We start from the raw sequence: 20,184 nt of genomic DNA on the forward strand, positions 1-20,184 counted from the left end.
TTACTTTGAAAAACTGCTAAATGAAACAAGCAATGATGACAACACAGTGGTAAAAAACTTGGACCAGGCATGCAGTCAGGAATACATATCCATATTTGAAGTAGAAAAAGCCATCAAAGGCTTGAAATGTGGAAAGGCGTAGATGATATTCAACCAGAAATGCTGAAGTATGGTGGTATAAAAGTCTTACAGTGGCTACACTGGACAGAGGGACGAATTCCCGATGATTGGAGTAGAGCTCTCATAGTACCTATATATAAAAAAGGAAATAAAACTGAATGTGAGAATTACAAAAGGTATATCCCTACTGAGTGTTCCTGGCAAGATATATTCAGGTATACTTGAGAAGAATTGTGGAAGAAAAGCTTGGTGAAGAACAAGCTGGATTCAGGTCAAATAGAGGCTGTCAGGATCAGATCTTCACTTTACGACAAATAGTGGAGAAATCATGGGAATATAACAAAGATCTGTATTTAAGTTTTGTCGATTTGGAAAAGGCATATGACAAAGTGCCAAGAGAGTAGCTATTCAATATGCTACAGTTATATGGTGTCAATGGGGCATTATATCAAGCAATACTTAATCTTTATTTTAGTTGTAAGTCAGCAGTTAGAATTGAAAGAGGTACAGGACGATGGTTTAATGTTAAATCTGGTGTGAGACAAGGATGTACATTATCCATTCTGTTATTCATTATCTATATGGATCACATTAGGAAGGAAAGTGGTATTAAACATGATATCAGAATTGGAGATGTTAATGCGGATGATGTTATACTTCTAAATAGATCCGCTACAAGTCTGCAAGATTCTCTGACTAAATTGAATAACTGTTGTAATAGATATGGTATGAAGGTCAGCAACAAAAAGACAAAGACAATGAAAATAGGCAGAATTGTTGAAAATAAATGTCAACTGTGTTGTGAACGAAGAACCTGTGGAACAAGTTAAACATTTTAGCTACTTCAGCACGATTTTTAGCGAAGATGGTAAATTAAATGTAGAAATAGACAACAGAATCAGCAAAGCTGGTATGGTAGGAAGTCAATTGAATAAATTCATATGGAATAAGAGAGAAATTAGTCGGAACACTAAATTAGTTGTATACAAGAACAGTGTTCAAACCAGTTTTAACTTATGGATATGAGAGCTGGGTCAGAAGTAAAACATTTGACCAAAGACTACAGACCGCAGATACGAGAGTCCTGAGAAAGATTATAGGGGAGAAAAGATGGCATCAATGGCAATATATTAAAAACGAGGATATTAGGAAAGAACTTGACATTGTCAGCATCCAGGAATGCATTAGCAGAGCTAATCTCAGGTGATATGGTTGGTCACTTAAACGGAATGGGCGAGAAAAGATTAGCAAAACAAGTGTTCTCTGCCAGGTTGGCAGCAAAACGACCCAGAGGAAGACCAAGATATAGGTGGATTTATATGGTAAAAAGTGCCTTAGACGATAGAAATATAAGATCTGATAATGTTGAAGTCTTGACAAGTAACAGACTGATTTGGAGGAAAATTGTAGATAGGAAGTTAGTAATGATGTAAATTTTTTCATGTAATACTATCATATCCTGTACACCCCTTGAAGGTACATGGCAGGAATTTGATGCCGCAAGTGTCTGTCTGTCAGGTGATGAGAACACAATCAATACCAACGATAAGATGGAAAAATAAAGATATTAATGCCAGATGTGTGGCTGCGGAAACAGAGGAGAAAGAAATGGATATCAATAAAGAGCTAGGTGCTTAAATGTTATCCTTCATAGGACAAAGCATGAAATTGAAAAACTGCAGAAGCGACACGAGATAAGTAGGGCTGAAAAAAAGAAAGAAACAAGTGATCCAAAGGAATAATAAAGACCAACTGAACAAACAAGAAAAACAAGTTAAGGAGAAAATTATGTATGGAGACTAAATGATCATTTGAGTACTTAAAATTATGGCAAAATCGTGTTTCATGGGTGCAAAAGTTCACAAATATTAGCCATGCTATCTGGATGCAAAAAGGTAAGTTGAAGGAAATGATACTCTTAGTTGGTACAAATGATTTGAGAAGTGAGAAGTATTCTATGCGGGATGATGAGGATGTAAAGGAGTTGTTAGAAGAGGCAAAACTAAGAGCAAGAAGGTGAAGATTATAAGTCTCCTACCATGCTATGGTAGAGGCAAACTGAGAAGTAGGGTATTGCTAACCAATGAGTCTATATGCAGAATTTGTGGATCTGTGGTCTCTGATAGAAAGAAGGATTTGCACAATGCAGATGAACTGCAGCTGAAAGATTTTGGTGTCTGGAGAGAGCTTTGAGTATATAGGAGTAGTCAATTCAGAAAGTAAAGGTGGGTGGGGGACTAAAGAGATGTTGCAGTTTATATATACTAATGCCAGAGGTAACAAGAATGAGGAGTTTTTGGCATTGGTTAATGCAATCTTGCCAAAAGTTATAGGCATTAATGAGACTTTGCTAACAACAGATGATGTAGTTACAGGGATTGAATGTGAAGAGTTTAGTATTTTCAGGGAAGATAGAGAAGATTGGATGGGGAGAGGAGTACTGCTGATGATAGTAGATGAATTTCCACCAAAAGAAATAGGAGGCAGGCGAGAGGATGGCTGTTCATTTGAAGCAATCTGGTGTGAGATTAAGACCAGTAAGACAAAATATACAGTTGGTTGTTGCTATAGGCCAAGGACTTCCACAGATGATCTGGAAGTGCATTGTCAAATTAGTACAATCAGTACAGGTAGAATGATTATTTTGGGAGACTTCAACTATGGAGATATAAACTGGAAGGAAGAAAATAGAATTTGTACAACTGTTGAGAGATAATTACTTAAGGTGGCGTGTGGGGGGGGGAAGAGTATTGGACCTGGTCCTAGGATCAGAAGAACCATCCATAACCAAGATGATAACATTGCCTCCAATTGGTGAAAGTGACCATGTGGTCTTGGCTTGCGAGATTGTAAAACATGAGGAATATTCTATCAAGAAGGGGTATTTGTGGAACTACAAGGCAGGTGATCATGACATGCTTAGGAAGAAGCTTAAATCTGTACCATAGCATAGAACACTGCAGGTTAAGGATGTTAATCAGATAGGAGTTAGATGGATGAGTAATATTATTAAGCATGAGCTGCAAAAGAAGAAAATGCTATGCAGGGTTATATATAAAGAGAAAGATGACCATCATGGCAAGGAAGGCAAAATCAGATTATGAGAAGAATCTACCCAAAAAGGCCAAAGGAAATCCCAAAGAATTCTTTTGTTATGTGGCAAGTAAGAGCAAGAATGACTAGGGAAGATTAACCTTAATGAGTGATGATGGTCATGAGGAGACAGAAAAATAATTAAGTTAATTGAATGACTACTTTGCAAGGATATATCATCTTAGTGAGGTTACTGCTTTAACTTATGAGACAGACATTAATGTGGGAACAGAGGTGGATGAATTGGAAGTTCTTAGGATATTGCAGAATCTCAATGTAAATACAGCTGTAGAATTAGATAGGATATCAGCTAGGGTTTTACAAGAATGCACAAGAGAACTGGCAATGCCTTTGACTAAGCTGTTTAATTTAAATCTCAGCTCTGGTAGAGTTCCAAGGAAGTGGAAAGAGGGCAAAACTATTCCTTTGCATAAGGGAAGTTCTAAGACCACAGTAGCAAATTATAGACCAATCAATATTTCAGGCATGGTAGTAAAAGTATTAGAAAAATTGGTAAAAAAGAGAATTCAAGAATGGGTAGATAAAAATATGATACTATATCAGGGTCAACATGGAAGTGGCTTTGTGAAGGGTCAGTCATGACTTAGTAATTTACTAACTTCTTATAATAGAGTAACAACCAAGTTGGATAAAGGAAATGGGTACACGATGATTTTTCAGAAACATTTGACAGAATACCTGTTATGCAAATTAGAACAAATGGGAATGAATATGATACTGGTTAAGTGGATAGGAGGATTGCTGCTGGACAGATATCAAAGAGCAGTATATGGTGGGGCAAAAACAGGTGACTAGTGGTGTGCCACATGGCTCAGTTCTGGAACCATTGCTGTTTACTTTGTACATAAACGATATAAAAAATAACCTGAAGGGAAATATTCAGCTGTTTGCTGATGATGCGAAATTAGGTATTGTAATAGTTTCAAGGTGATATAAATAGGCTGTCAGTTTAATGTCGAGAAATGTAAAGTCATGCACTTTGATAAATAGATTACGAGCTGTTTATCACATTGATGGCACTGTACTCCAAGAAATAGATGAAGCTAAGGATTTAGGGATGGTGGTAGACAGAGAGTTAAAGTTTAGAGGACATATTGCTAAGGTTGCCCATAAGATTACTTGCCTATTGAAATTCTCTACCCAAATTGAATAAGCAAGTTGTAATTCCTCTTTATAAGGCCTTAATGTGCCCACATCTCGATTACTGTGCTCAAATCTGGTCCCTTAGGTTTGTTGGGGATGAGGACGCAATGGAGAGGATTCAGAGGCAAGTGACGAAGATAGTGTGTGGAATGTTCCCTCTGAGGATAGGAGAAAGAGAGGGGATATGATAGAAACATTTAAGTTGTTAAAGGGTTTTATAGGATAGATGCAGGGGAAATGTTTCAGCACTTGGCCAGAGAGAGACCAGAATAAGGGGTCATCCCTGGAAACTGAATAAAGGTGTGGTCAGCAAGGTTGTGAGGACTAGATTTTTTGCTTGGAGAGTGGTGAATGGGTTACCAGAGTCAGTTGTCAGTGATTTGTTTGTTAATGGGTTCAAGGAAAGGTATGATAGATTGGGTCTCCTGCAATAATTCCCTAAGTTGGGGGGGGGGAAAAAACTATACCTAATTTACACAGGCTTGTTTAAATTAGGTATAGTGAAATCACCTAATTTAAATGCGGTGATTTTTATCTGTTTTATAATATACTACTGCTAACTTTCATGTTTTTATTGTATTTGGTGTATATCATAACATAGTATTTGTGATGTTACAGTAAAATGTTGCCAGAACCACACAAGAATAGGTGATCAACAAAATATGGAATGCTAATATGTGTGTGTGTGTGTGTGTGTGTGTGTAGCAAAGTCAAGAATAAGAAAGCTTCCCCTACTGAAGAGGGATACTAAGATGAATTAACTTCTGACATCGTAAGATTAAAACATATTATTAGATGACAAGTAGTAAAATTGTATGTAAAGTTGAATATAAAAACAAGATGTTATTTGGTAGGGCAGTTTCCTCATAAAACATACATTATTTAGTTTTCCTGAAGCAGTAATCAAAAATGTAACAAATACAATTGAAAAACAGAAAAGAAAAGTGAACGAAATCATACAAATGCTCTAACTAGTGATAAATATACTATAAGGGAGGATAGGAAAGGAAAGAAGTAAGAGTGAAGAGTAAGAGAGTGAAAATCTTAAGCTTATTATCAAGATATGATAGCAGCGAATTAAGAAGGGTATGATGGCAAATTTGGTTTGTAGGTTATGTAGAATTATTGATGAGAGTTTCTATATGTGTGGAGGGAGTTTGAGGGAAGAAGTGATTTATCAGGAATTTTAGAGAAATTATTATTTGTATGAGACCTATCCAGAGACTACATCATGATGGGAGCAATGGTGAAAATCTGTGTAAGAATGTTATGCAGCTGCATTATCATGGAGATGATTTTGATGAAAGGATGATTGCATGATTTTCCAGTCTGTACTTATGCAGGCATCTTTACATATACTTAATAAGTGAAGCATTAGATCCAAATAGACATCTGCAAGTTGTCCAACTGGGAAATGGTGACTACAGACATGAATATACAAAAAGCCTGGAAGTAACTTATGTTTGTACATAAATGTCAAGAGAATCAAAAACAAAGTGGAAGAGCTTGTGGCCTTGGTGACTATGCATTAGTGAGATATGAGACAGATCGAGTGTAAATGGTACAATATTTTTAGGAAGGAAAGACAAGATAGAAGAGGGTGTGCACTGCTAATGATATTGCATGATTTGAGTCCAGTTAAGGTAGAAAACTATATCTGCAACTAGTAATAATTTTCCATGTAGCAGTGAGTTAGGTGTGGAGTCAGATGAGGTTTAAGTAAGAGACATGACTGTTCTGCCTCCAGTTTGTGACAGTGATCATACTGACTGAGAAGTGGTTAAGTATATAGATGTTCCATTCAGAAAGGGTTACATGCTGAGCTACAAAGCATGAAATTATGACCAACTGTGAGGAGTATACTATATTTGGCCCAACAGTGTCTGGCAGTGCATGGGAATCCTTTAAAAAATATTAAAATCAAGCAATATGAGAATGTCTCTAAAGTTCGCATATATAGAGTAGGAGTGAAATAAATGTACAATGTTTATTTCACTCCTAAAGTGAAATGTGAAAGAATAACTCTAATGAAGGTTAGACTGGTCTAACCTTCATTAGAGTTACAGGTGCAGAAGAGATTGTTCCATTTTGCTATGAGCTATCAAGATGACAGCTGCATATGCAATGTTGAGCTTAATACGACCTCTTCACTGGAGGAAGAAATGGAGGTGTATGAGCAGAAGATACTCAAGCTGTTGGATAAATAAGAATTCAGCAAACTGTATAATTTGACTCTCAAAACAGAAAAGATTCTGCTGAGTGGAAAGAATGTGGTGCAGGTATCACATACAGAAATGAATTGACAGTGAATCTATACTTTTCAAAGAACAGCATGGATTTAGTAAGGGGAAGGTCATGCTTTAGCAATTTTTTTCATTTGTTATAGTAATGTGACAGATGAGTTAGTCAAAGGGAATAGTTATATCATGATAATAATCCTTTTAACTCAACTGTCACAGTATTATAACATGTCCTGAACTTCTCAGGAAAAATGAAAGCCTTTGGCTCTTCATTATAATTAAAAATGAAAGTTTTGTATTGGTAGTGTGGTTACCATGACATATATTCCCCCAGTTGATGGAGGAGTTGCTCTGAATGTTTTCAACAAGATATTTTAATTAAAACATCCCCCGAAATAGATGTTGGAGATCCTGCCAAACTTACTAAACCATCTAGATCAGTGTTTCCTAATGGCGGGCCTATGTCCTACATAGGCCCGCCATTAGGAAATTGCCCGCCATTGCCCGCCATAGGGGGGCAATTAGAAAATGATGTTGCATTCATCATCATTGTCAGTGATAAATTATCAGTGTTGCACCCCTAACTTTCTGAGAAAAAAAGCTGACAACACTAGTACAGCAGTCAACATAAATACTTGGCGGTGTAAGTGTGTTGAGATTAGATCAGAGCATCTGTCACTTTTGAAAAGTAAACAGTGCCAATTTAACTTTGTGCAGTTTTTGTTGTGGAAGCAATGAGACAAGTTTGTTTAATTTTTTTATGCAACATTTTTACATGTTTGTTTTCTGGTTATCCAAAAGTTGCACTACCATCAATTCAAATAAAATGAATACTTTGCCACAATTGTATTAGGTTTGTTTGACAGTTAAAAACATAATCTCTCATTGTTTCTTTTTTCTCTCCTTGTAATGGTGAACTTTTAAAATTTTACCTTTTTATTTATTGTGTGTTTGTTATAGTAGTATACCATAACAAATTATTAATGGTTACACACCATTAATTTCCATGTATAATCCACACATGCATACAGTATACTTTATAAAACTATTTTTTTTCCTTTCATTTGCTAACTCCATACATAAAATGAGTAGTGCAAGCAAGAAAAAAGTTAGTATTCGAAGTTGGTTCCATACCTGCTGCTCAGGATGAACGGTCACCATTCTTTCCATTGTGTGAGCACTGTTTGACCAATGAAAAAAGGTCATCTTGAAACACGTTTGAAGGCGAAACATAGTGCCTGTGTGAACTATGATTTTGAACCAATTTAAGTCTATGAAGGAGAAGTTTGAGAAAAGACCAACGATAGATTCATTGTTCTCTGTGTGAACTGCTACCCAAAATTGTACTCTTGAAGCTAGTTATGGAATTTCTCTGCTCATAGCTAATTCAGGAAAAAAATCATTACCGAAACAAAGAAATCGTGTGGATATCACAAACCGTGGGGATTTGAGATTGAAATTGACTAAATTAGTACCTCAGATAAAAACTCTGCAGCAGACATCAAGCTCAAGGATCACATTTAACTTGGATTTTATTTTCCCGAGTTGAGTTTGATTCATGTTTTATAATATACAAAGTGTAATATAAAATTTATATTCATTGAAGAAAATCAAATTCAAGGCAGTTTTACCTATGTTCCTTTTTTTATTTGAGGTATCTTTTATATTATACTTTTTGAGAACTTGGTTGACTATTATGCTATAGGGGACATGATCGAAAAAAGGTTGGGAACTAGTGCTCTAGATAAAGAAGGGCGACATTTTCCAAATAGAATATTCACCTGTCAGATGCATAACGAGGAAAGATGGGATGTTAGCTGTGGAATGGTTCCTGGAGTTGGTTGTGGTTTATTGAGGACCTCTAATATACTCGAGAGATTATCCATGTCATATGGAGGATATTCAGTGACATACCTCCGCCACATAAATTCTCACTATCTGGCCAACAATGAACATTCTGGATGGTGCCACACCAGCAGGCCATGGGATTGTTAATTAACTGATTTGTGGTTTTATGGCACAAGGGCAAGAAAGGTCATCCTGTGCCATGACACAGGTTATAGCAGTACAAGGAGTATTAATAAATAAATAGTTATAAGGAAATAAATTAGTGAATAAGATAAAATGCATGTAGAAAGTGTTAAGTATCTGCATATTAAAGGTATTAACATGTAGTTATAAGGAGTGATAAATAAAGTATCTATATATTAATAAATTGTTATAAGAAGATAAATGAGTAAAAATGTATTTACAAGTTTTAGTGTCTACATATAAACAAATTTACAGTCAAATGTGTTTGAATAAATTAATTTTTGTGTAAAAATTAAAACAAGTCATGCAGTTTGTCTGCTCCTGATAACATCTGCTTATGTGTATAAGACTTGCCCAGAGAAGTAAAATCATCATTCCTCTCTCATGTGAAGTGCTGGCATTCCACCAGAATATGACTAATGGTGAAACAGGTGTTGCATTTCTCACACATAGGTGGGTTTATCAGCCCTCACTAAATAAGCATGTATAAGATGACTGTGACCTATGTGGAGCCTAGCAAGAACAATTTCCTCTTTTCTGTTTCTACATTGAATAGACTGCCAGTGCTTAATTTCAGATTTTATCTCATGCAACTTGTTTGGCAGTGCTTCCTGCCAGAAATCTTGCCAATGGGCAGTTAACTTTGATTTTATGAACTGTGTAATCAGTATATGGTACTGTAAAACTGAATGTCAAAAAAGTATGAGCCTGAACTGGCAGCTGCACATATGCATTATCATTTCTCTTAATTCCAATGTGGCTGCTAATCAAGCACAACCAAACATCAAAATTAAGGGTCTTCATTTTGCAACACCTCACCAAGCACTGCATGTGGATTATACATCAGAGAGGAGATAACCTGTAAAGAATTCAGAGTCTATAAATTACACACTTTTGGTGGGAGTTCTCTTTTACATGCACAAGTGTGAGCTGAATGGCATGCAACTCTGCTGTATAATTACTGCAATCAAGTGGTGTCTGATTGGAGATAGAAATGCTACAAAATACAATGATGCAACCACAGAGATCTCTGATCCATCAGTATAGTTGGGCAAGAAATTAAAGTTGTCTGTGCTGTGTGCATTAAACAATTGAAAGTAGACAGATGATGGTGTATGAGACCTGTAGTTGACATAGTTCAAGTTTGCAGGATGGGATGTACGCCTGCCATGGAGGCATGCTGTTTTAGTGCAAGTAATGTCAAAACTCATGCCAATACAGTAGCTTCCATAGCCTCTTTAATAAGAATGGCAGTCTGACATGTGTGATATTGGACCTATCAATGTGGAGAAAAGAGACTATAGTTCATGTATAAAGGACTTTATTTTTAGGACATAATTAAGAGGTAAATGATAAAGGGGATTCTTTGGATTCAACATAAACACTTCAAAAAGTGATGCGCAAAACCCTGATGATGGATGGAATCCAACTACTGGAGCATGCTTTCCCTTGTGAAACTGTAAACGTGGGGTGCATGATAAATGTGGAACAAGGAAATTAATCAGTGCTCCATGCTTTTTTTGGCACTTTTCCCAAAAATTAATTGTAGATAAGTCTTAATTAATTGGCCTCAGGTGCTACTGGAATAATAGTTTGTCCCATTCTTAAATCAGGATCACAGTGAAGAGTACATTTCCAGAAAAGTACACAGATTATTATTATTATTATTTTTTTTTTATTTTTTTTTATTTTTTTTTGCAGATAACCTGAACCAGAGACACAACTGAATGCTGTTGAAGTTGTCTCTTAGTGATTCTCATATTGCAGGAGTGACAGTAGATTGTGAAATCATCGACATAATTGCCTACTGTAGGTGAAAGCTGTTCAGTGATTGAGTTCACTTTAATAGTGAAGAGGATCACATTAAAGACAGTCTTCAGGGAACTCTCTCATCTTGATGATATGGTTGAGATAACATGCTTCCCACTTGGACTTGAAAGATTCGACTGGATGGAAAGTTCAAAACAGGAATGTCTCCCGTCAGACCAAGATTACACAGGTCTTTTAATATGTCATATCTCCAGGCTGTATCATAAGCTTTTTTTTTTTTTCCCCCATGTCGAAGAACACTGAAACCACATGTTCTTCTTTCAGGAAAGTGTGTATTATATTATATTATTTGTGCTTCTAAATGGATCAAATGGTCCAAGGTTGATCAATGTCTATGAAAGTAAGTACCAGAGAAGCCTTGCATTTATAATTTTTTTCCCCAAGACTTTACAAAGACAGCTAGCCAGAGTAGTTGGATAATTGTTGGCCTGTGCTAAATCCTTGCCTGGTTCTGGGATACCAATGACAGTTGACTTATACCCAGAATCCAGAAACTCTTCCTCTCTAAATATTAGGTTATATAGTAGGAGATCCATAGAAGATGATAAAACATGAGATGAGACAGGACAAGAGCTCTTTTGAGTTCCACCTCCTTAACAAATGGCTGGTTGTGCAGCTTTAGCCACTTTTGTTGCACTTTGAATATTAAAAAAAAAAAAAATCAGGAGGATATGAAACTTTTGCCAAGATTCTGGCAAAGGTTACTCCCAAAGTGTCTGCAATTGCTTTGGGATCAGCAACAATCCATTATGTTCCAAAGTAGACAAACAGTGTGTTCTATATCTACCTTTCATCTTCCAGATTTTCTCCTCCACAATTTTTGCAATGGTTGTTTTATTAATCAATGTTGTAAATTGAATCCAGGATCCTTTTTGACTCTGACACCTCACATAACATGCTTTGACCTGTTATGTGAGATGTCATAGCATGTATAAATGCTATGAAGTTTGTTTTGGTAGGGTATCTATGAAATATATACCTCATGCTCTATCTTGATCTTTTTTGGCTGCTTAGCACTCTGGGTTCCATGAAGGCTTTGGATAGAGTGGAAACTGGGATGATGTTTTTGGAATCGCTGCACAGACAGTATGATCTATTACATACTTCACTGTTTCATTGATAGGTGTTTGGCTGACTGATTCGGTATTAAATTTTGTAAGATGAGAAAATGTATTCCAGTCAGCCTGGTGTATTTTTCACATGGTCATCTGTGTAGGAGGACATAGTGCTAATAACAGAAAAACAATTGCTTCCATATGTGTTTTCTTACACATCCCTTGTGAGCAGTGGAATAGGTCGAGCATTCGCTCAATGATACAACCTTATCTATTTGTGTTGCCCAACATGCAATTCCATTTGATTTAATTCATAAACTGGTGGTTATATTGAGCATACTGTAATAAGAAACCTGACAGATAGGCAAATTGTTACTGTTTTCAAAGCAGTATTAAGCTGGACATGATGGAAAAGATTGTGACTGCCCACAAGGATAGTTATTTCCCCAAGAGCAGTATCATCTCCAGTTCTGTCCTTGCATACAACAGCAAAATTCCTTGAGGTAGGGTACTCGCTAGTTTTAAATGTTTCCTGCTGAAAGCAACAAAATGGTTTGTGTAGGTGCTTGATATCATCAATATTCTGACAAAACTCATAATAGTTACATTGTAAAAATTCTGTTAATTTAGGCTTCATAGACATGTCTGATTTCCAGAAGGTTGAGGACTTACCCTTGTCAGGTTTATATATTTCATTAGATTTTGGGAAGTATGGATGACCAGTGTCCATCTCTTCCTCTGGAAAAATATCCAATACATTATGGATGTGTCAGGATCACTGGGTAAGTTCAAGATACTTTCAGTGGATACTGAAGTAACCTTTTTTTTTCTTTCTGTGGGAGGGTCATTGTTTGTCTAAGTGATAATCTTGCCATAATTTTTTTTCATGAAGTGGGGGGGGGGGGAATCTCATTGAATGGAATTCAATCATCACCATTTTTGGAGTTGTTTCTGGAATGTGACTGTATATTGTGTGATTGATGTGCTCAACAGAGAAGCAGTCACAATCATCAAGTTCAGGTATGGTGAAATATTCAAGTTTGCATTGCTGCAGATATTTTCTTAACTGCTGCCTTCTCAGAATAAGAGGATCTTGGAACAGATGTGGTGGTGGTGGCTAATTTCCTTTTTGCATCATGATATATTTTTTGTATTTCTTTTTCATCTCCACTTCTGACATGCACAGGAGTATGCTGGATGATCTCCTTGACAGTTTACATATTTAACTTTCTTTGCTGGGCAAGACTGATTATCACACTCTTTACTACCACATCAGGCTCAAGTGGAAGAGCCCCAACAAGTAGTTTGGGGATGCCCATATTTCTGACATTTGAAGCATCTTAGTGAATTAGGAATGTACAGGATAACTGAGATACCCTGCTTTAACAAAGTTGGAGTATCAGACGCAAGGATGATGTTTCTGGTTGTAATCAGGTGACCATCCCTACAGTCAGGATGCACCTCATACTCCTCATCAGGAACATCAAGATCACTCCTTTACAAGAATTGAATGTTTTATGAGGTGTTACTGTGATTGGTATTCAACCTATTGATGTTTTTCAGAATGCTGTTGACATAATGTTTCTACAAGGATTTCATCAGAATGTAATTTTTTTAACTGTTTGGGGAGAACTTTCCAGTCCTAAATCCTTTGGATTAAAAAAGAGATGGCATTTTCCCTACTGACTTTTCATCAGTTGCACAGATAATTAGATAAACTGGTAAAAAAAAAATAAATAAATAAAATAAATAAACCTTTATTTTAAGAATGAAACGGACTGGTATCATCACTGGTGGTCCCTTCCACCATGAAAGGACACACTGATGATTTATGTTTTCAAACTCCTTCCATACGCTGAGATACCCAACCTTTATCTAATGATAAAGCACTGATATAGATTATTTAATTTCTTTTTTTAAGGTACAGTCACCTTTCGCTATAACAAATTAAATGTTAGTCCTTATAACTTTACTATAATATGTCATGAAAACTTTTCCTCTTGAACTAATGATAATCTGAGGAATTTCTTGTTATCCTTCTCTATCTCCTGCCTAATATATAATTTTCTATGTGCATAACATATTTTCTTTTTTAGTCTTTGTTTGATATATAAACTGGATGGAGGGTAATTTAATTCTTAAGTGTTTTATGATGTGGAAACGAGATTTATGTTTTGTATATGCACAGTACTCCATTATTGAAAATTACAGCAGATAGTTTACTATCATCATCACATCCTCATCTTGAAAGATTCATTCTACTGACAACATATTTATGATATTAAACACTCCCTGCATTATATGGATAAATGGTACACTGGTAATGTGTTCCATTTATCTACAGTTCTCCATGTAAAAATCTACTCTTCACACCCTTCAACTTCCAAGGATGGCCTCTGGTTCTTCCCCTCTCATCCTCTGTATTAATCAGATAAAATCTCCTCACATCACCTCTTTTCCTCCTCTCCACCAAAATCTGTAATCCACATTCCTTTAACCTCTCTCCATAGCCCTGATATTGTTTTAGTCACTTAAGTTTTGGATTAAATGATAGTTTAGCAATTTTTCCTGTATGGATTGCAATATACAATTTAAAAACAATTACATATAATGAAACAGCTTAAACCTATTTAAAACCTGTTGTAAAGAATGACCATGCTTCTACTGTTTCACTTCAAGAAAAGCAAGTATGTTTGCTCATAACATATGAGATTTCACATAACTAGCACCTATCTGTTTATATTGAAATATCAAAATATGATTAAAATTAAATTTCCAAGTGACATGAATGTAGAATGTAAGTCAAAAGCGTTTTACATAGGCACAAGATGCTCCCTTTAACTGCAATATACAAAGTCATTAATGTACTTATATAGCATGACTGAAATTTCAATGCCTTGATTAAAGTCATTGGCAACTAGGCGATTCAGAGAACTTAAGGATAGTCTTAAGTAATAGAGAAGGTTTAAATTGGTCACTGGCAACCTTAGGTCAACAGATAGCTGTACTTATGTGTGTGTAAAGCTTGCATTGTATTTTGTCTCTCACTCTTTTTAAGTAAAGTTTTTGCAATAATCATTTAAAATTACAGTATGTATGTCTTCTTTCAGCTTTTACCTGTTTCGACCTCTGAGTTATGGCATGGAAGGACCTGTTAGTAGTAGTCCAAACAGTACTATGCACGGGTTAAAGTGGTTGGAATCTTGGGAATTCTGAGTGATCCATAATTTTATTTTTGTATTAAATTATATATTAAAATAAAATAAAAAAATACTCATACTGTTTTTATTTTGCATGTTTTAACTTTTTTTTTTTTTTTTTTTACAGTCTGCTGGACCACAAACATGTCCCAAGTCTTTTTCTTTCTTTTTTAACTTAGAACTATGGTAACTTAGTTTCACAAAACAAACATAAGAAATTACTTACATACAGTCTTTTTATATCTGTTGAAAATGATAGCTAGTGTGATTTAATGTTTTATCGATTGCATCCTACACACTGAAATTATTACACACAAAACACTGTGTGTATATTTGCGACCATGCAAATTCAAATGCAGTCATCCTTGGCTTACCAAATATACATTATGAATATCACACTAGGCTGAAGAGGAGGGGTAATTCACATATTTACATAAACTTTAAGAGGTTAGTGTGCAGAATAGCATACTAAACATGATTTAGAAGTGCCTCATTTATATATATATATATATATATATATCACACTGGTTTAGCTGCATTCTTTGGAGGCACTTTATGGGAGCAAGTCCTTATTAATCCCTCGATAGAAAACTCCCCAACACTGCAATGAACTAGAGGTGCCTTTCATTTTCATGAACAGAATTGTCCTAAATTAAATATTCAATCATTATCTAAGACACCCATATGTATGTATGTGTGGGGAGGGAGATCCTAAGGAAAAAACTAAAAAAAAATTACTCTAAAGGCATTTCTTTTCATATGCAACAAACTATGGAAATAAACAGTTCTTTTCTAGCCATTCTGTGCACAGAGCCATTTCAATCAGATGCCAGCACCAGTCTCTCCCTGAGACACTTTCTATACTTTCATGGATCATCCTGATTGTAAAACTGAAAGCTCATTTGTTGTCAGTATAGAAACACAAGTATAGTTCAAGCTTGTTTTGAACACAATCGACAAACTAAATGGTATGTATATCAGTTTAAATGAAAACCCTTTTCTTTAGTAGCTGCTAATAGCCTTTCTCTCATAATTTCTTCTGAAGAGTAGTCTGGTAGTTTTAGATAATGTGCACAAGTGTTGACGGAAGGATAACTTCCATCGGTTGCATCTACTTTGCGCACTACAGTTAAGTGTGGATGAAGATTAGCAAGTCCTCCAGGTGGCAGTGAAGAGCATCCTGTTGCAAACTGAAGAAAGGCTTTTCGTTCCTCGCCAGTCATATTTACTAAAACACTCACAAAACACTGAAAACCAGAGCTGGAAAAGAAAAAAAAAAGTTAATGAAAATAGAGATAAAATCTGAATATTAAATTAACAATTAACTTATCTTCTGGAATCCAAATATTGGGTATTTTCCACTTATATACACACATACACAAGGGTGGTCCGAAAGGTTCTCAGCCTAACAATGAAAAAATGAATTTATAATTTCAAAATTATCTTTATTTTTCAATATAATCTCCCTTAAGACTAATACATTTATTCCAGCGATGCTCCAGTGCCATTATTCCTTCTCTGTTGTGGTTCTCAGTAAGATCTGCAATCACCTCTTGATTCGAAGAAAAATGCTGACCAGTGAGGAAGAGTTTTAGTTTTGGGAAGAGATAGAAGTCAGAGGGAGCCAAATCTGGGGAACAGGGTGGATGTTCCAACAATTCATAGTGCAGAACCCTTAATTTTCGCACTGCCAAAACACCTTTGTGGGCAGGTGCATTGTCTTGATGAAAGATGATTTTTTTCTTTTGCAAACCGGGTCTTTTCTCACAAATTTTTTTGTTTAGTCTGGTTAAAAGATTGGAATAATATTCCCCAGTTATTGTTTTACTCTTTTCAAGATAATTAATAAACAAAATGCCTTTAGCATCCCAAAACACTGATGCCATGACATTTCCTGCTGATGGAACCTACTTTGTCTTCTTTGGGGCTGAACAACCGGCTTCTGTCCACTGTTTTGACTGCTGTTTGGATTCTGGTGAATCCAAGTCTCATCCATAGTAATAAATCGATGCACAATTTCAGTTTAATTCTTGTTAAAACACTTCAAGCAATGTTCAGAGATTTTCATGCGAGTGCGTTTTTGATCTGCTGTGAGCAAGCGTGGCACCCCATCTTTCTCAAAGCTTTTCATTTGTAATTCTTCGTGCAAAATATATCCTACACATTCTTTTGAAATGCCTATAGTTTCAGCAATTTCACACACTTTGACTCACCGGTTCATCCAATACCATATCCTGCACCCGATCAATGATTTCTGGTGTTGTTACGCTTTTTGGACGTCCTTCACGTGGATTATCTTCAAGGATGGTATGGCCACATTTAAATTTGGCAGCCCATTTCTTAAGTGTCGAATACGAAGGAGAAGAGTGCCCATAAACTTTTATGAACTTCGAATGGATTTCTTTTGGCATTAAACCTTCTTTTACAAAGAATTTTATAACCACACGATACTCAATTTTATCCATTTCAAGGGATACACACAACACTTTTGCTTCAGACAGCTGTAGAATAAATTCTTTGATAGAATAACTTGCAATTTCACATGGATGCTTATGACAGATGTACCAACTTAGGAAAAAAAAAAAAATCGTGCCGATAGTGTTGCTATCTATATATATATTCAGACCACCCTCATATACGTACACATACACACACAGACTAGACCTCTGAGTTACGATCCACATAAAATCTATTATAAGGATATGAAGTATCTGACACAAAAGTGATGAGACTGGGATGCTTATCCTTCTATGGTAGATTGCAACTGTTCAGACTGTACAATCAAAACAATGGATTTCAGTCAAATCAACATAGTTTATTTTTCTTACCTAATAACTAAGTTTTTAATCATGAAATATTGTATACATATTTGCATAAAAAAAAAAATAGTTGCTGTGTGCAGATGGAAATTAGATTACAACCTGCTATTGTAATGATTTTTGAAACCTGCTTCATTCTTCATCACCTTAATATAAAATCATGTACAGCAGTGGTTCTTAACCCTTTAGTAGTCGTAGCCCCCTAGTTTGTAGTAACCTAATAATAATTAAACTTTTTTATATATATATACGGTTTTTATAATCACATATTGTTGGGGGGGGGGGGTAGTGTGACTGCTGGTGAATGTAAATGGAGAAACCCAGGGATCCATCAGGCTGGTGTGTAATCAGAGTGTCTAGGAAAGGGAAGCTGCTGTTGTTTTCCTTTTCCAAGATAAAGTTGATCCTGGGGTGCTGAATGTTTAAGTGTGGTGTGAAATAGTGGAGTGTATCCAGGCCATGCGGCCAAATGGAGAACACATCCACATACCATAGCCAGACGATGGGTCTACGTGGGGCAGAGTTAATTATGGAGAAAAAAAAGGCTTTTTCTCCATAAAGGAGTTAGCCAGGGGTGGAGAGAGAGAGTAAAGAACCCACAGCTATCCGTTTGTAGAATTTTCCTTGCCAAACAATATAGCCTAAGTTCATGTTGAACTGAAACATGGGTGAGATATCGAGAGGAAATTTGACTTGGATGAGGTCCAGGGTATTCTTTAGTGGGACAGTAATGAATAAGGAGGAGACATCAACACTGACCATTATGTCAGTGTGTTGTGTTGGAATGTGAGGTTTTCTATACTGGCTATAAAGTGGGCTGAGTTTTTTTTTTTTTTGTGTGTGGAGGTGTGTCTTGCCAGTATATAGCGTGAGCACTTTGGCTAATATGTGGGGGAATCAATTTCATCCACAATGGGACGTAATGGTACATTTTGCTTATGGACTTTTGGTACTCCATATATCGGGGGGGGTCTAGAGTTAAAAAGTTTTAGTCTGTTTGTCACTTCCACAGGACAAGAGGTAAACTTCTTAAGGAACCTATGGCATGTTCTGATTTGTGTGCTGGTGGGATCATATTCTATAGGGAGGTAGGTAGAACAATCCAAAAGTAAAGAGGCAAGCTTACTTGTGTAATCTAATTGGTTTAAAATCACAGTGGCATTTCCCTTATCCGCTTTGGTAATTACTATTTTTTTTTGTTGCTTTTCATTTCTTGCAGAGCTTCAAATTCTTTTTTTGCTAGGTTGAGAACACTGGCTACATCCAGTCTGATGTTGTTGGTAATATGATTGGGAAGGCTGCAGATTGTTCTACTTGTATTATACTTCTACAGGGATCTTTTTAGGTGCCTAAGTTGTGGCCACGTGTGAGTGCGCTATATGCTTTCATAGTAAGGGATGATAGGTTTATTACTGTGTTAGGAGGTAGTTGAGGTTTGGAAGCTGAGTTCTTTTGTAGGTTTTCAAATTTTGAAATATACCAACATCGTATTCTTTAAAATTCTTTTTCTGCTGAAGTGTTTGAGACGTTGGAAAGGATCGTCCAAAGGTCGATGTTCAGCATAGCGGCAAGCTTTACTTCTAGCGCAAGAATAGCTCATTGGCATCAGTCAGGAGAACATGGGTGGTGACAATCTGCTCCCATAGAAGAGTGAAGCTAGCGCATCTGTAAATGCATAGAGCCTTTGGTGACATCAATCAGTGCTTTAATTTTATGCAATTTGGGATCACATTATTATCTCGACAGTGTCTTAGTGTGAGTGCCTGCGTGCACATGTCATTGTTTTGTGATCTCAAAAGATGGCAATGTACTATTGCCAAAATATAGATAGTTATTGAAGTTTTTATAATTAATAATCTAGTTTACGTTGTTATTTCCTAAAAAATTAGAAGTCATGTCTAACCAACATATAAGATTATCTACAATAATTATATTTTTATGTGTTTACATGGCTATATTATTTACAAAGTACATAGATTTAGATGATGCTAATTCATATTGCAAATCATTCAACACATTTTCTTTGATTATTTTACTTGTTTGATTTGAAGATGTATTCATTAAGTAGAATATGTTTTGTACTTTTAAAAGGTAACTGATCCCCCCTCCCCTTTTTTTTTCTCTCTTTTGAGGTAAAAAATGTCTAGGTAGAAAAAAGAAATGAAATCAAGATATTTTAAAATGCAAATTTACCTGTCTTTTGTGTAACCTAATTTTGGTTCTGTATAAGCTAATATATCATCTCTTGTCCAAGTAGGACTTTGATCACCACAAAGCATTAAACGCACTTCTTCTGGACTAAATGCTCCCAGTTTTTCCATGGGGAAAACACGATTAAATCCCTCTATATAAAGAAAAAAAAAAATCAAATAAATATCAATCTTTTCATAATATAATAATTTCTTGACAAAAATTAACTTGATAAATAGTAACTAAGATATATAATCACTGTAATTTTTTTTTTAAAATTTACTAATCAAAATTTTGATGTTCCTACCTATAACACACTAGCAAGTTTTTCAAGGTGCTAGTTAAATTTGAATTTAAAAAAAAAAACTACTGGCTGTTTTCTTCTAATAATCTTATTATGGCCACTGTCATCACAGATATAATTTGACTAGTTGGATACTTG

The 20,184-nt window shown here is 35.7% G+C and overlaps 2 protein-coding genes across 10 annotated transcripts in view; one reads left to right on the forward strand and one right to left on the reverse strand.

Annotated features, from left to right (window-relative positions):
- Positions 1-14,777, forward strand: part of tw (Protein O-mannosyl-transferase 2) — a 303,353-nt gene extending 288,576 nt beyond the window's left edge. The window contains exon 20 of the mRNA XM_090399620.1: positions 14,644-14,777. Within this exon, the coding sequence (XP_090255746.1) occupies positions 14,644-14,749 (106 nt within the window). The 3' untranslated portion in view covers positions 14,750-14,777. The remainder of the gene's footprint in view (positions 1-14,643) is intronic.
- Positions 14,778-14,804: 27 nt separating this feature from the next.
- Ufd4 (ubiquitin fusion-degradation 4-like) overlaps positions 14,805-20,184 on the reverse strand; it is an 831,523-nt gene continuing 826,143 nt past the window's right edge. For all 9 annotated transcript variants that reach the window (XM_090399614.1, XM_090399612.1, XM_090399618.1 and 6 more), the window contains 2 exons: positions 19,746-19,896; positions 14,805-15,993 (listed from right to left, as the gene is read on the reverse strand). In XM_090399614.1, coding sequence (XP_090255740.1) covers positions 15,711-15,993; positions 19,746-19,896 — 434 coding nt within the window. In that variant the 3' untranslated portion in view covers positions 14,805-15,710. The remainder of the gene's footprint in view (positions 15,994-19,745; positions 19,897-20,184) is intronic.

Source organism: Typopeltis vanoorti, chromosome 10 (genome assembly GCF_054136105.1).
Source record: "Typopeltis vanoorti isolate ZY-2024b chromosome 10, IOZ_Tvanoo_1.0, whole genome shotgun sequence".
NCBI classification, from domain to species: domain Eukaryota; kingdom Metazoa; phylum Arthropoda; class Arachnida; order Uropygi; family Thelyphonidae; genus Typopeltis; species Typopeltis vanoorti.